This window comes from Barbus barbus (assembly GCF_936440315.1).
Source record: "Barbus barbus genome assembly, chromosome: 48".
In the NCBI taxonomy this organism is placed as follows: Eukaryota; Metazoa; Chordata; class Actinopteri; order Cypriniformes; family Cyprinidae; genus Barbus; species Barbus barbus.
This window is the reverse complement of record NC_136726.1, coordinates 23,237,223-23,254,885: the sequence shown is the minus strand read 5'-3', so window position 1 is coordinate 23,254,885 and position 17,663 is coordinate 23,237,223. Positions and strand designations below refer to the sequence as shown.

The 17,663-nt window shown below is 37.1% G+C and overlaps 1 protein-coding gene across 1 annotated transcript in view; it reads left to right on the top strand.

The window, feature by feature from the left end:
* tmem117 (transmembrane protein 117) overlaps positions 1–16,832 on the top strand; it is a 78,573-nt gene extending 61,741 nt beyond the window's left edge. The window contains exons 5-8 of the mRNA XM_079412107.1: positions 11–108; positions 8,215–8,374; positions 12,744–12,873; positions 14,714–16,832. Of these exons, the coding sequence (XP_079268233.1) occupies positions 11–108; positions 8,215–8,374; positions 12,744–12,873; positions 14,714–15,354 (1,029 nt within the window). The 3' untranslated portion in view covers positions 15,355–16,832. The remainder of the gene's footprint in view (positions 1–10; positions 109–8,214; positions 8,375–12,743; positions 12,874–14,713) is intronic.
* Positions 16,833–17,663: the final 831 nt, after the last annotated feature.

Sequence of the window (17,663 nt, the reverse complement as noted above, 5' to 3'; positions counted from 1 at the left end):
TGTTTCCAAGGTAACAGACATGATGCTGCAGGACACTCATTATCCGGACTGGGGCCGGAGCGCCAGACACATGTGGAGACAGGGACACAACCGCATCGTGCTGTTCTGGTGAGACGATCATGTGATCCCTTCAGAAACAACCAATCAGACTCGAGACGTAAATGAGATGTTATATCTGTTTTCTTTAATTTGCATGTTGTCAGAAAAATTTACCCGCAGAAATTTCCACGCCCATCGGTGCTGTTTTGGAATTGCACTCTCAAGCTAATTTGCCCTGTTTAATACATCTGGACCGTAGTGGTAAATGGCTACTGCAACCTTTAGTATGCAGTTAATTGAAAAAAAAGTATATTAAGTATAGTTTAATATTTAATAGGGCTACCCTCGACTAAAGATTTTTCTGGTCAACTAGTAGTTTTATGCATTAGTTGACTAATTGCACATTTATTAATTAACCATTTAAATCATTATAATGTGCCTTTAATTGCCTACATAGCCTAAAAAGCACTCAAGCACACGCATATAGCTTGCCACAGCACACCGGCAGACGTAAAGATTATAAATGTGTCAGTGAAAAAGGCTGCATTAACATTTTTTATAGTGCTTTCTTTGTTTTCTGTTTAAGAGATGAAGTCGGCGACACTGACTCGTCATCTCCATAGAGGATGCGTCTGTATGCTTGTTTCATACGGATTACATAATCTGACAATATTTGTTTCCTATTTGAATTGGTTCATTTGAAAGTAGACATTTTGCTCTCTATAGATATATTTTTCATATTAAGGCAAGTATACACCGTTTCAAAGTTTCGCAATCAAGTTCACAGAAACCGAGACGGCAGAAAGCGCATCCTGTTTGCTTTCATTACTTTACAAAAGCACAATGTTTTGTTGTTATTGTGAGTGCACACAAATAAACGTAGAGTCTTTACAGATTCGAAAGATCTATTACTCTTATCTGTGTGACCAAAAATGACTATTTTAAGAGCAAATGAGCGTGCTACTGTTCAGCTTCCACACAGACACTTGGACATCGCACATTTTTCTAGGTTAACATTGGATTAAGCGGCCATGTAAAGATGCTAATACTTACATATTTCAGATGATAAGCCATATTTGAGGTCGATGAATGATAGTGGAGTGTTTGGATGTCCTGCCTGATGCACTGTATTACCACAAATACCAGCCATTAACGATCTGTCCGTCATGGAAATAAAATTTTGGTCGACCAAGCCTCTTCTGGTCGACTAACAGTTAGTCCACTATTAGGGGGTAGCCCTAATATTTAATATGCAATTTATAATAATTAGATTTAATTTACAAGATGTAATTTTCTTTAGAAAAACATGCACCAATTAATGATTCACAATGACGACACTATAAAGAAATCATTTAAATGATTAAGTAAAGTTTAGAAATAAGCAAATACAGCAGATTTTGAATCATAAATTACACAAACACATTACAATTTTTTACAGTTTTAGTAGTCACAATAAATTATAATTATACAATAATCATTTTATGTTTTATTATAATAATTATTAATATGTAATAATATAATTATTATTATACATAATATTATATTATGTATTTATTAATATATTGATTCTATTTTATAATTATAATGTATTTAATAATATTATAATTATTAATATAATGTTAATTTTGTCATAATCGAAACTGAATGTAGTAGTAAACGACTTGCTGTTTTTAATATGCAGTTATTTAAAAAATAAATTGTAGTTTTCAATTATTTGTTTAATTTACAGTATTTAAGTTTAACAATAATATAATTATAATTAATAATATATTTTTAATGTTATTTATGAATATTTTATAATTAAAATGACTGTAATTCCTTGTGAATTTTTATAATTCTAATTATTATAACATTTTAATATTTAATGTGCAGTTTATTAAAATTTTTATTATTTACAGTGTTTAATTTGAACTGTAAACAAAAACATTTATTTCCTTTCGAAGCGCGTGCACTGATGAATCATTCACAATAAGGACATGATATTTGATAAATAAATAATCTTATTAAAGAAAGTTAAATGCAGGTTTATCCAGCTGTCCTGCTCCTAAAAGGAGGATTTCGATATGCTCCAGCTTAAAAACAGACGAGGTGTTTATGAATAATTTGTACTTTAAAGCCTCTGGTCAATGTAAACATGACTTCTGCTGGTTTCTATGAACTGAGATGCGAGTCGAGGTGATTTTGTGCAGTAATTGATCGCATGTCACAGATACTCTCGGCTTAAAGCGGGAATATTGCTTCTTATGAGGTTGTGTGTGTGAAATAATATTTATAAATCGTGTTTTTATCCATATCTGAGTATGCTATAGGGTGTTAGTCAATTGTAATTGTAGTTATCTTACATTAGGAATGAGATTTGAGTGTGTGTTTGCTGTTCTCGTGGGTTGAATCGTCTGAAAATGTTCCTATGGGAATAACAAACGCCGTTAAACTGAGTGTGTGAGTTAATAATGTTATTTTAATGCTTGTTTTCATTATCAGCACGTTTAATTAAAGACTCACGCAGCAGAAAATCGATCAGCGCTGCTGCGTTTGCCATGCTAACGTGACCGAACACAAACTTTGACCCTGAAAACACACTCAACAGCGCAACCTCTGACCCCGATGCACATCACAGCGTTTACTAAAGCTTACTTAGTTCATTCTCACTAGATCATATGCATTTCTTCAGTAAAAATATCTAAAAATCCATGAAACATGCGCTTTAGAAGCAAGAGGGTGTGAGATATTAAATATAACATGGAAAAATACCTTATTAAAAATTATATTTTTGCAGTTCCAGTAGTTTGCATTCATATTATATTAATAGAAATAATTAATATAGTATGTTTGTTTTATTATTAATAGAATGTTTAATTTGCCATAACATTTGTAAGATTTAATATGCATTAATTTAATTTACAAGATGCAATTTTCATTTACAGTTAAAAATAAATTTTCTTTAGAAAAACATTGCACTGATGAATCATTCACAATGACAGCATTATGAAATGAGTAATATTATTAAAGAAAGTTTAAAAATAAACAGATGTAGTGAACTTTGAAGAGTTATTGTGAAGAATAAACAAATTAAAAACACATGGAAAATCTCCTAGCGCAGTAAGACTAAAAAGACTAATTAAAACCCATCAAAATGTCTTTTTTGACGTTCACATTCATATTATATTAATATCATATCTTTAATTAGTCAAAATCAAAATTCAATTTAGTGGAAGATGACTGCTGCAATTTTTAATATGAAATTATTTTCAAAAATGTAAATCAAATATATATTTATAACAGTTTGATTTTAGATTGGCATTTTAACTGTAAACAAATGTATTTATTTTTTATTTTTTAAAACAAGTACAAAAAGACAAAAAGTAAAACATTTCAAACTTTTTTTGTTTTAATTTTTAATAATAATAATAATGACTCTTGATGCACTGACTCCAGCTTCAGTCCACTCCTTCTGAAGCTCTCACAAGTGTTTGAATCAGCTTTGCTTGACAGTATTCTCAAGCTTGCGGTCATCCCTGTTGCTTGTGCACCTTTTCCTACCCAAATTCTTCCTTCCAGTCAACTTTGCATTTAATATGTATATATATATATACTAGTGCAGTAAACTCTAGTGGAAGACTCATTAAAGTTTTTTTTTTTGCATTGTCAGTAGTTCACATATTATATTAATATAAATGATTAATATAATTTTAGTTCATTTTAAATGTATTAAAGTTTATGTTATTGTTAATAAAATTGTAATTTTACTATATGAATAAAATACATAAATGTTTATGTATTATATTATAATATAATGTTTAATTAGTCTAAATCAAAACTAAATTTAGTGGTAAATGGCAATTGCAATTTTTTATATGAAATAGTTGTCAAAAATGGATATTAAATGTTTTTTTAATAATTATTATGCAATTTCTAATATTTAATGTGACTTAATTTGATTTTGTTAATTTACAATAAAAAAGAAAAAAAAAACATGCAGTACTTTGAACTTTTTTATTTAATGCAAGTGTATTTTGTTTTACTGCACTGACAGATTTGAAGCATAAACACGTTAAAAACAGTGCAGCAAGACAAAAACACTTATTAAAAACTCATTCAAATGTCATTTTTGCAGTGTCAGTTCTCAATGTTTTCCTTACCTGGTGACTTTATACTGATCTGCTGTCTTTAGAAAAGCAGCAGATGGACGTCAGAGCCAGGTGTTTATCCAGCGTCTCGCTCTTGTAGCTTTGCAGTTTTAAGACTCAATATCAAGAGATTGTAAAGCTGCATCTGAAGCAGCACTGACTCCGGATCAGTTCTGACTCTTCGGTGTCTGATGAATGAGCTCACAGTGACGTGAAGAGCTGATCTGGTGTCTGTATTATTCAGTGAATTCATCAGAAGTGCATTACGCGTTATGTTTCATAAGCGCTCGTCCTTTATTAATGCTCTCTCTGCCAGCGGCTCCATCCATTAGTAAATGGTAGCGAGAGATCTGCTTCATCTGCAGACATCTACCGCTCAAAAGTCTGGAATAATTTCCATTGTTAATGCTTTTGAAAGAAGTCTCTTCTGCTCTGCATGGCTGCATTTATTTGATCAAAAGTACAGTAAAAGCAGTATAATTGTGAAATACTATCACAATTGGAAATAACTGTTTCCTATTTGAATATGTTTTAAAAATTTTATTTATTCCTGTGACAAAGCTGATGTATATATATCATATATATATATATATATATATATATATATATATATATATATATATATATATTGCTTATTTTGTTTACTGTGTTGAGAGTTGCTGAAATCGCGTTTGGTCTCATACTGTATCGCTTATCTTGTCAGTGTCTGCAATTGCTTGGCCATTTTTTGTGTTAAACAGGAAAGTGGGTTCAGCTGAATTCAAATAGTGATTTGTTAGACGGGTATAAAAAAAAAGGTTATTATACCACAGCAGCGGTCGCGGCAGCCGTCGTGTAAAGCCCTCCTCGTGTGAAGACTGTTCACGTTTTTAATTACCCTCATTTCTACTACTCGTTTCACTTCTGTTTTAGTTTATATAACCTATTCTTATGTGTTTCCAGATCAATACTATCACTACCACTCGCAAACCACGCATCACACACTGTAGACAGCGCAATCCTATCAACCTGCGCACTTTGCCTATGTCTGCTAATACATTACTTTCTTTTTCTATTGGTCTCTGGAATTGTCAGTCTGCTGTCAGCAAAGCTGATTTCATTACTTCCATTACTAGTCATTCAAGGTTAAACCTCATGGCCCTGACAGAGACCTGGATCAAACCAGAGGACAATGTTACACTCTCCAATAATTTCTCCTTTTCCCATACCCCCCGTTTGACTGGAAGAGGTGGAGGTACTGGTCTGCTCATCTCTAATAATTGGAAATTTACTCCTTTACCATCTCTGAGTATCAACAGCTCCTTTGAATCACATTCGGTTAGTATTACCTACCCTCTAAAAATCCATTTTATAGTTCCAGGATCACTAGGTAACTTTGTGGAAGAATTAGATTTATTGCTCTCAACTTTTCCCGAGGATGGTACTCCCTTAGTCTTACTTGGAGACTTCAACATCCACCTAGATAAACCTCAGGCTGCAGACTTCCACACTCTGCTTGCCTCTTTTGATCTCAAGAGAGTGCTAACTACAGCTACTCACAAATCAGGCAACCAACTGGACCTTATTTACACACGACACTGCTCCACTGATCATGTGCTGGTTACTCCACTGCACACCTCAGATCACTTCCTCCTCACTCTTAACCTCAACATGATTCCTGACACATCACATACCCCTCCACATGTCACTTTTCGACATAACTTGCGTTCACTCTCACCCTCCCGGCTATCTGCTATGGTTTCATCTTCGCTTCCTCCCCCTAAACAGTTATTCTCTCTTGATGCTAACAGTGCTACTGATACTTTCTGTTCCACTCTGACGTCTTGTTTAGATACGTTCTGCCCCTTATCTTCCAAGCCAGCCCGTATCACCCCTTCTGCCCCTTGGCTATCTGATGTTCTCCAAAAACATTGTTCTAAACTCAGGGTTGCGGAAAGGGTATGGCGCAAATCACAAAATCCTACTGGCCTTAGTTTATATCGATCACTCCTCTCTGACTTCTCTGCTAATGTTTCCACTGCTAAAAGGACATACTATCGTGACAAAATTAACAACTCACCTAACTCTCGCATGCTCTTTAAAACATTTTCCTCCCTCCTTTGTCCTCCTCCTCCCCCTCCTTTCATCATCTCTGACGACTTTGCCACATTCTTCATTAATAAAATTACAAACCTCACAGCACAATTTTCCACACCACAATCTATCAAGCATATCTTACCAGCAAACATACACTCGTTCACATCCTTCTCTCCACTCTCTGAGGCAGAGGTCTCTAAACTCATCCTTTCCAGTCATCCTACTACCTGTCCGCTTGATCCTATTCCATCTCATCTACTTCAAGCCATTTCTCCTGCAGTTGTACCTGCACTCTCACTCTTAACCCAACTCTTTTAGGGAACTATAGACCGGTTTCCCTTCTTCCTTTCATTGCAAAAACACTTGAACGAGTTGTGTTCAACCAAGTCTCTGTCTTTCTCACACAGAACAACCTCCTGGACAGTAACCAATCTGGCTTCAGAAGTGGACATTTGACCGAAACTGCCTTGCTTTCTATTGTTGAAGCCCTAAGACTTGCAAGAGCTGCTTCCAAATCTTGATTACTTATCTTGCTGGATCTGTCTGCTGCTTTTGATACACTCAACTATCAGATCCTCTTGTCAACCCTATTGAGAAAGGGCATCTCAGGAACCGCACTCCAGTGGTTTGAGTCTTACCTCTCTGATAGGTCCTTCAAAGTATCTTGGAGAGGTGAGGTATCCAAGTCGCAACTTCTAGCTACTGGGGTGCCTCAGGGCTCAGTTCTTGGACCAATTCTCTTTTCTGTCTACATGGCATCACTAGGTTCTGTCATTAAGAAACATGGCTTTTCATATCACTGCTATGCTGATGACACTCAAATCTACCTCTCATTCCATCCTGATGATCCGACGATAGCTGCTCGCATCTCAGCGTGTCTAACAGACATTTCTTGCTGGATGATGGACCATCACCTTCAACTCAACCTAGCTAAGACAGAACTGCTTGTAGTTTCAGCTAACCCATCGCTTCATCACAATCTCACCTTCCAGTTAGGCTCATTTACCATAACTCCTTCAAAAACAGCCAGAAACCTTGGAGATGTGATTGATAAGCTGAATTTCTCACATTGCTAAAACTGCCCGGTCCTGCAGATTTGCATTATACAATATTAAGAAGATCAGGCCCTTTCTCTCGGAAACATGCAACACAACTCCTTGTTCAAGCTCTTGTTCTGTCCAGACTTGATTATTGCAATGCTCTCTTGGCAGGTCTTCCAGCCAATTCTATTAAAGAAATCTTTACCTAAATTCATTACTTCAGACTTATGTGCCTCTAGAAGCTTGCGTTCTTCAAGTGAACGACACATTATTGGGCGATGGCCCAATAATGTGTCGTTCACTTGACACATTATTTTATTGCATTTAAAAAATATTATTTTATTGCATTTAGTTTAAACTTTTTTTTTTTTTTTTTTTAACAGTTGAAAACAGTTGTGCTGTTTCACATTTTTGTGAAAATCATGATAGACTACATTCAAAAGTTTGGTGTAAGTAAGATTTTATATTTGTATTCATCAAGATCACATTAAATTGATGAGAAGTGACAGTAAAGCTATGTATAGTGTTACAAAAGGTTTCTGTTTCTAATAAATGCTGTTCTTTTAAACTTTCTATTCATCTGTGATTTGTGAAAAATAAAATGTATCACAGTTTTCACAAAAATATGGGGCAGCACAACTGTGTTCAACATTGATAATAATCAGAAATGTTTGTTGAGCAGTAAATCAGTATATTATTATGATTTCTGAAGATCATGTGACACTGAAGACTGCAGTAATGATGCTGAAAATACAGCTGCAGATCACAGAAATATATTACAGTTTAACATATTCACATAGAAAACAGTTACTTTAAATTGTAATAATATTTAAATTTTTTACTGTATTTCTGATCAAATAAATGCAGCACTGGTGAGCAGAAGAGACTTCTCTCAGACTCATTGATCTGTTCTCTCTGTGTGTGTTTGTCAGGACGGTGCTGATCTCTCTGACGTCTGTAGTGGTTCTGGTCATCAGTACAGACTGGATCAGGTGGGATAACCTGAACCGTGGCTTCTTGCCGAGCGACGAGGTCTCCAGAGCGTTCCTGACCTCTTTCATCCTGGTCTTTGACCTCCTCATTGTCATGCAGGTACAAACACGAGCTCGTCTGACTCTCCTTCATTGACTCTGTGTGTGTGTGTGTGTGTGTGTGTCCGCTCTTGACTGATTCTTGTTTAATGTCCTCCACATCGCCACAGGCAGCAAATCACAATGGAGTGTGTCACTGTCTCATGAATATGCTAATATGAGCTCAACAGCTCTCACTGTTTGTCCTGTAATAACCTCACATGCATACACACACACACACACACACAAACACACACACACACACACACACAATCGCAGGTTCATCTGATGTCTGGAGATTCTAGCCAGAGCTTCTTAAAGTGGGTCATTCTCACATGAACCCGTCTTCATTTCCCTTTAAATCCAACTTTAATGCATTTAGGAGATAAAAAGTTAGGGTTATTGTTTTCATTTTAAAATGTTCACGTTTCTTCCCTCAAGATGGGTGTTTGTAGAGGGCAGAGATGTTCACAAGTCTTTAACTTGGAGTCTGAGTCAAGTCTCAATTCTTTGCTCACGAGTCCGAGTCGAGTCTCGTTTAATGGCTCGATTAAAAAATCCCATTCAGAATCCCATGTATTGAAATCTTCTTATTTACAAAGCTGTTTTATAGGCTATAGACAAAATATATGATCTATGATCTGCTTTGTAAAATAAAGAGGTGTTAAGATGTACATCCAGCCTGTTACTTATGTTTTAATCCATTACCAAAACTATAAAAAGAGTCTGATCTACCATGACACATAAGGAAATAGCCTATGTGACACCGATATTACAAAACCATACAAATAAAGTTTATCTTTATGATATAAGTCAGGGGGTATTCAATTAAAGTTCCAAGAGGCACGGCCTCTATATTTTCTTCCAAGCAGAGGTCCGGACATCAATAAATAATAATAATAATAAAAAAGTACATTTTTTATTGTATTTATACATTTAGATACATGCGAGACCATGTGACAGAAAAAATACTTTTATACTATTTTAATATTTTACTTAAAATAGGTTATAGATAAATATATAGTAAGCAAAATAACTATATTTGCAGCAAAAAAAAATTCTACTGTGTTTTAGTGAAAGTAATCAATAATTTTGCTGCTCACCGTGTTTCTGTTGTTAAAATAACCGAGTCATCCGCGCCGGCACGCGCCCGAAGATAGAGAGAGAAAGCGCACGGAGATGAAAGGGCTTGAATAAAGTGTGTTTGGCTTTAGATAAAATACTAGAGGATATAGCCTGAAAGATATGTGCCATAAACAACACTAGTTATGTGATCCGCTCATGGTGCTGCTGTTACGCCTCGGATGGATGCCGGGGTGCGGATGCGGTCTGCATTTTGAAAATCAGTTATATAAGTATTTATGGATAAAAGACTCAGTTGCTTTTAAAATATTCACGAGTTCTTTTCCTCGAGTCAAGTCTGGAGTCATTTCAGGTGGAGTCTGAGTCAAGTCTGAAGTCTATAAAATGCGACTCCAGTCCGAGTCACTAACTCCAGAGCCCATCTCTGGTAGAAGGGCTTGACTTTCCTTATTTCTTTTTTTATTTTCTTACTTTTTATTTAATTAAATTTATTTTTTATTTTATTTTCAACTGTTATTATTTTTAATTAATGCATTTTCTTTTCTTTTGTATTGTATTTTTATTTAATTTTACTTTATTTCATTTTCATCTGTCCCACCTCACATCAATATTTTTTATTCGTTTTAGCTTCTTTTAAATTCATTTTTTCCAGATGTATCAACCTTGCCTTTTTCAAGGCTGTCATTTTTACTTTATTGACTTTTCAGCTGTCATCTCACATTATTTATTTTTTGTTTTAAATTATTTTAATTAATGCATTTTTCTTTTGTATTATATTTTTATTCCATTTTTACTTGATTTAATTTTCATCTGTCCCTTCTCAGATCAATTAATTTGTTTATTAATTTTAGTTTTTTTTTATGTATTTTTTCCCCAGAGGTGTTGACCTAGTCTTTTTCAAGCCTTCATATTTTTTTTTTTCAATTTACTTGACTTTTCAAATATCACATTCTGCATTGTTTATTTTTTGTGTTAAATTATTTTTAGGTATTTTTCTATTGCATTTATTTTTTTAATCTACTTTTGAACAATCTCACCTCGTATCATTTCATTTATGAGTTTATTTGAACTTTTTTTTCAGAGGTGTTGACCTGGCCTTTATCATCCATCACATCTGCCATGGTTTTATTTTTCCTCCAGCTTCTCTCAACCAATCAGACGCCTTGCTGAAATCACAGTCTGTCTGTGTCTGATTACAGTGTCTCAATCACTTACCTGTGTTGGCTCAAATTTGTTGACATTCACTCTGTCTGATTGTAATTATTTCCTCAGTCTCAGTCTGTTGTCGTTACGTGTCTGTATCTGTGTCTCTCTCAGTTGCTTCATCTCCTCATCTCCACACGCTAGATATTTCACCTCACTTTTGTCCGCATTCACTCCATGTGACGGTTAATCTCTGCGACGTGTCTGATATTTTATTCAGTGCCTAATTAACTCAGAGACCCAGAACGGCCGCGAGCCGGCGGGATTTACAAGCTCTTTCATTTCAACCTCTTCCACTGGTTTCATGCCACGTAATTTAAGCTTCATTTTGTGTTACACAGTTATCATGGACATCAATGAGGCGAAACGATGAGCTTCACTGTAATTACGCGGATCCTCGTTAACTCTCCGCCAAGTCACATAGAAATCAAAGACTCTCTGTTTCGTAAACATGCTTAAACAGCTTAATTGCAAAAAAACAACATTATTCTGTATTTCTGCCACTTAATTTGGTTTGTTTCTGCATTTGTCCTGGAGCTGTGGGCCGCGGAATCTGTCTCAGATCCTCTTATACTTTATCAAAGTTTTATTGATTTTGCTCTGACTGATGTCGAGAGGAGAACGGCCAGATCAGACGCCGCTTCGGCTGATGTTCAGTGATGCTGGGGTCTCAGCGCAAACTTTAGATGCCTCACAATTCATTTCTGATCTCTTAGAAATGTCAGAGAGAAAAGAACAACAGAGACCATCAGAAATGAGCCAGACTTCTGAACACACGCACATACAGACGCGCAAACAGACACACACACACACAGAAAACACGCTCATTCACAAACACACGCACATACACACAAACAAACACATACACACAGAAAACGCGCGCAAACACACTCACAAACACGCACAAACACAAAAACACTCACAAACACACGCACACTCACAAACATAAACATACACACAAACACACTCACAAACACGCACAAACACATGCATAAACACACAAACACACTCACAAATACACTCACACACACACACACACACACTCACAAACACGCACAAACACAAAAACACTCACAAACACACGCACACTCACAAACATAAACACACACACTCACAAACATAAACACACACACTCACAAACACAAACATACACACAAACACACTCACAAACACGCACAAACACATGCATAAACACACAAACACACTCACAAATACACACACACACACTCACAAACACGCACAAACACAAAAACACTCACAAACACACGCACACTCACAAACATAAACACACACACTCACAAACACACACACACAAACATACACACAAACACACTCACAAACACATGCATAAACACACAAACACACTCACAAATACACTCACACACACACACACACACACACACACTCACAAACACATGCATAAACACATGCACAAACACATTTACAAACACTCATAAACACACTCACAAACACACACACAAACAACAAACAAACACCCTCACAAACACACACACAAACAACAAACAAACACCCTCACAAACACACACACAAACATAAACAAGCACATGCACAAACACACACATGCACAAACAAACAAGCACTCACAAACATACACACAAACAAATGCACACATATACAGACACATGCAAACTCACACATTTGTTTTTGTACACATACATACAAACCCACACCTACACACACACACACACACACACATACAGTTGTTAAGGTGTTTTGGCTAGCTTGATTCAATTGCTAGGGTGTTTTGTGTAGATGCCTGGACATAGTTATTTGCTAATTATAGTTATTGTATCTGTTACTATGCAGTTGCTAGGGCGTGGATTCTACATTTCAAATGCAGTACTAGTAATGCTTGCCTTTGTTCACACAAAAGAGTTTCTGAAATATCTGTTGTATTTCCTGTACAGTAGTTTATTTTATGTATTCTTCAAATAGGTTCGCCCTTCAGACATGCTTCATCCCACCCTCTGAAGTGTGTGCATACAGTAGCTCTGTGAGGTTTGATGTCGTACTGTAACCCCTGAAGGGTTTATTCATTCATTGTGTGTTCACTTACACATGTTTATTGGATCTTCCTCTTCCAGGACTGGGAGTTTCCTCACTTTATGGGCGATCTGGACATGAACCTCCCGGGTCTTTCCACCACGCAGCTGAAGATCAAACTGCCCGTCTGCAAGAGCATCTTTAAGGATGAGTACCACATCCACATCACGGGTAAATCCACACACTTGTGCTTTAAGTAGGGCACGACTGCAAATACACCGTGAGCACAATTATGCCGGTGAATCAAGCAGTAGTGCTCTAAACTGTCGTTTGGGACAGGACGGATGAATTAATTCCTTTCCCAAAGGGATACGCTGTCAGAATATTAGCTCGTTAGATACATCTCTTTATAATGATGTGTTTGAAGGCAGCGTTGGTAATGCATACTAATTAGTATTTGCTCAACTGTAAACGTGCGTTTATATAATGGAGTCAGTAAATCTGTCGGAAGTGTGTGAGCGAACCGCTTCGGTTTCTCTTTTTTCCGTCTCACTGTGTTTTGCTCACTGTAGCGAGGCTCCTGATGACCATCTTGGGAATAGATGATCTCTCCCAGAAGGCTTAGGAAATGGCCTTCCTGCTCAACCGTTCATAAAAGTCTTTAACCTTATTGTTTGGTGCAGTGATTTAGCGTTTGAGAGTAAACCCGCATGAGTGCGTTAACAACGAAAGCCATTAGAAAGTGACTCCCAACTCAATTATTTCACTTTCTCAAGCAGCCGTCTGACTCGCAGATACTCTGGGATCAATTCCCAACATGCTGATCTTCTATTTTCCTTTTTTCTACATCAGGGAAATGGTTTAATGGTTGCTATGCAGTTGCTATGGTGTTTTGGGTAGTTGCCACTTGCCAGGGTGTTGCTATGCAGTTGTTTTGGTGTTTTGGGTGGTTGGACAGGGTGTTGCTATGCAGTTGCTAGGGTGTTTTGGATAGTTGTCACTTTGCCAGGGTGTTGCTATGCAGTTGCTAGGGTCTTTTGTGTAGTTGCCACTTGCAAGGGTATTGCTATGCAGTTGCTGTGGTGTTTTTAGGTGGTTGCCAGGGTGTTGCTATGCAGTTGCTAGGGTGTTTTGGGTAGTTGCCACTTGCCAGGGTGTTGCAATGCAGTTGCTATGGTTTATTGGGTATTGGCCAGTTCGTTACTATGCAGTTGTTGAGGTCTTTTGATTAAATGTCAGGACATTGTTATGCAGTTGCTAGGGTGTTTTGGGTAAACTGCCAGGGTGCTGCTATGCTGTTTCTGTGGTGTTTTGAGTAGTTGCCAGGGTGTTGCCATGCAGTTGCTATGGTGTTTTCGGTATTGGCGAGGTCGTTGCTATGTAGTTGTTTGTCTTTTTATTAAATGCCAGGACATTCCTATGCAGTTGCTAGGGTGGTTTGGGTAGTTGCCAAGACGTTGCTATGCAGTTACTGTGGTGTTTTGGGTTGCCAGAGTGTTGTGATGCAGTTGCTGTAGTGTTATGGGTTGCCAGAGTGTTGTGATGCAGTTGCTGTAGTGTTATGGGTTGCCAGGACATTGCAATGTACTTGCTGTGGTGTTTTGGGTACTTGCCAGGATGTTGCTATATAGAGTTGCTAAGCTGTTTTGAGTACGTTGCTATGCAATTGTTAAGGTGTTTTGAGTAGTTGCCAGAATGTTGTTATGTAGCTTTTAAGGTGTTACTATGGACATTTGTTACCAGGACATTGCTATGGAGTTGTTAAGATGTTTTGATTAAATGCCAGTATGTTGTTATTTAGTGTTGCTATGCAGTTGCTGTGGTGTTGTAAGTAGTTGCCAGGACGTTGCCTTGCAGTTGCTAGGGTGTTTTGGGTAGTTGCCAGGGTGTTGTTATGCAGTTGTTGTGGTGTTTTGAGTAGTTGCCAGGGTGTTGCCATGCTTTTGCTAGGGTGTTTTGGGTAGTTGCCAGGTTGTTGCTAAACAGAGTTGCTAAAGTGTTTTCAGTATGTCTGAAATACACTGGGATAAATTCCAAACACATTAATCTTCCCTTTTTCCCCCTCCCTCAGGGAAATGGTTTAATTACGGAATTATCTTTCTGGTCCTCATCCTGGACCTCAACATGTGGAAGAACCAGATCTTCTACAAGCCCTATGAATACGGTCAATACGTAGGTCCAGGAGAGAAGATCTACACCGTGGAGGATCCAGAGACACTGCGCGACTTCAACCGCAGCACGCTAACCTGGGAATGGCGCTCCACCAACATCGACCCGCGCACCAACCAGACGTATGTCCAGAGTGACATGTTCCTTCACAGCCGCTACGTGGGCTCCAGTCTGGACGTCAAATGCCTGGCGTTCATCCCGAGTCTGGCCGCCTTCGTGCTCTGCGGGTTCTTCATCTGGCTGTTCGGACGCTTCCAAGACAGCGAGACGTTCCCTGAGAATCAAGACAAGAGCTACGAGCGCATCAAGCGCAAGTCGCCATCTGATCTCGGAGTCACGCCAGAGGAAGTGCACATCACCATGAGCAAGGCCTTGAAGAGGAGTGGGACACCCATGCTGCTTCTGGTGGACACTCATCATTTCGGGTCGTCAAACAACTCCATGTCGTCGTGTTCAAACGAAACCCAGGAGACCCAACCCAGTGAAACCATTGACAGCGGCGCCCATGAGGACACAGCTGATGTCAAAAAACTGACCCCATGACCGTAGCCAAAGTTCAAATCGACTTTCTGAGTTTGTTTGATGTCCAACAGACTTTCAAAATCGATCAGCACTCAAAGTCCCCGGAAAACTATCACAGATTCTACCTTGAATTTTTTATTTTTATAACAAGCGATCTTGCACTGCGCACCAACTTTCTGAGCTTTTTCCACTTTCCACAAGGACATTGGTCTATGGTGCTGGATGTTTGACTTTTGTATGTCTTTTTGTATGTATATTCTCTTGTGCCTACATGGATGAAACGCTGTCCTCACAGTGAACGCATGGCATGATGGTCATGAAAATACTCGTATTGAACACTTAAATCTGTGCCTTCATTAAAAAAAAACAACAACAAAAACAAAAAACATTGAAGGCAGTGCTGGACAAATTGTAGTCCATTATTGATTCCAAATTACATGACATAAATTTTAGTTAGTAACGTAATCCATTACACTTTTAGGTAATATAATCAGACTAACTTGTTTATCACATTGATTTAAATAGGATATTCTTGTACCATATTGATATAAAAATACAAAGAGTAAGCAAATATATTCCATTTGTTGTTATTAACAGCATGAAGTGCATTAAACATTACATCAGGGTTTCCCAAACTGGGCTTTGTGAAGGAACTGAAGGGGGGTTGTGGGTTTATTGAAAAGCTAATAATTAATGAAATCATAAAAAGGTAAAATTAAAATAACAATTACAATAAAACACTTACTAAAAACTTGGATGTCATGTGACCATTAACTGACTTCAAAGGACAGTGAACATGCAAAAGTTTGTGAATACATAGGTCAAATGCCGTCTTGTGTGAATGTCTAAACTGGAAGACTTTCTGATTGTACTGTATATAAGCATTAGGCTATTTTAGAAAAGAACATTTAAAAGAATAATTAAGAAGAATCACAGTTTATTGCTATTGTGGCAATAGGAATCAATAAAATAGTAACTGTCTGATTACAAGTATTTTAAAATGTAATCTAATTCCAAGTACTTAATTTTTGGAATCTGATTACGTAATCCAGATTACATGTAATCAGTTACTACCCAGCACTGATTGTAGGTTACAGAAGATCCTGTCAAATCATATCTGTTCTGCTATTTATCAGTTATTTAGACACCAAACTGCTGTGCAACCAAATAATTTCACATGCATGTATTGGAAAATCTGATTTATCTTGAGAATTAGAATTAGAATATATGCACTTGTTACTACTTTATGCTCCATTTCAGTATTTTCAGGTTCAGCCAAAACAAAAACTGATTCCTTTGTCTTTTATACATGTGTGGTTTTGAAATCTTCACCACAGTGTTTTGTTTCCCCATCATCTGTCCATGATGGTCCTGTGTGATTTTCTGATGAGCGGGTGAGCCCCTCTTAAAATGTTTTGACGGTAAATATCAGATATATTTGCGTTAAACCCTGTTATCAATAAAGACCTTCTTCTGACACACAGGTACCGTGTTATTTCAGCGGTCGCATGTTATCATTTGAAATGGTTCTTCTTGTATCGAAACGCTTCCAAAGTGGTGTTAGTCACTGGTAGTCGTGGTCCGGTGTGACCTTGTTGCCAAGCAACCCTGAAGGCCGTCCTGCACCCAGATGTCGATCCGGTTCTACAGAAACTGGCAATCAAACCCATTTATAGGAACATTTGGTAAACAGCCATTAGGCACCATTACAGGTCAAAACACAAGGGTTATAAAAGCATTTTTCACTGAAGGTGATATATTAAAGCTTTCAGAAATCTGCATGTGGCACGTTACCGCTTCACATGTGGCCACTTTCAGTGTTTGTTCCTGCAGAGAGAAGTGTACAAGTTTCTTTAAAGACATTTTGGTTCATAATAGATCCAATTTTATTGCTTTTGAAGTTTGTCGACTGCCTTTTCAAAACTTATTATTCTCAATCTTTTCTGTATAATAGTTGTAAACCTGAAATTCGTCTTATGTGTCCCTCTTAAGGTGTAAATTTATTTATTTTTCTTATTAACCTGGCAAAACTCTCTGTGTATACTTTATTTCTTTTTTCAGTGTTTTGTTTTTAGAACTCTACTGCCTTAATGGTTCAATGCTTTGTAATGTTTAATATAAAAAAAAAAAACTTAATCGAAAAAAAGATATGAAGTCCCTATCTGAATCAAGTGATTCGCAGATGGGCTTCGAATCAAATTCAAATGATTTGCGATTCGTTCTCTGAAGTCACGATCTGAATCAAAGGATTCACGACACTGCTCCAAAGTCCTAAGTTTAAAAAAATCACAATACACACTCCGAAGTTCCGATCTAAATCAAAGGATTCA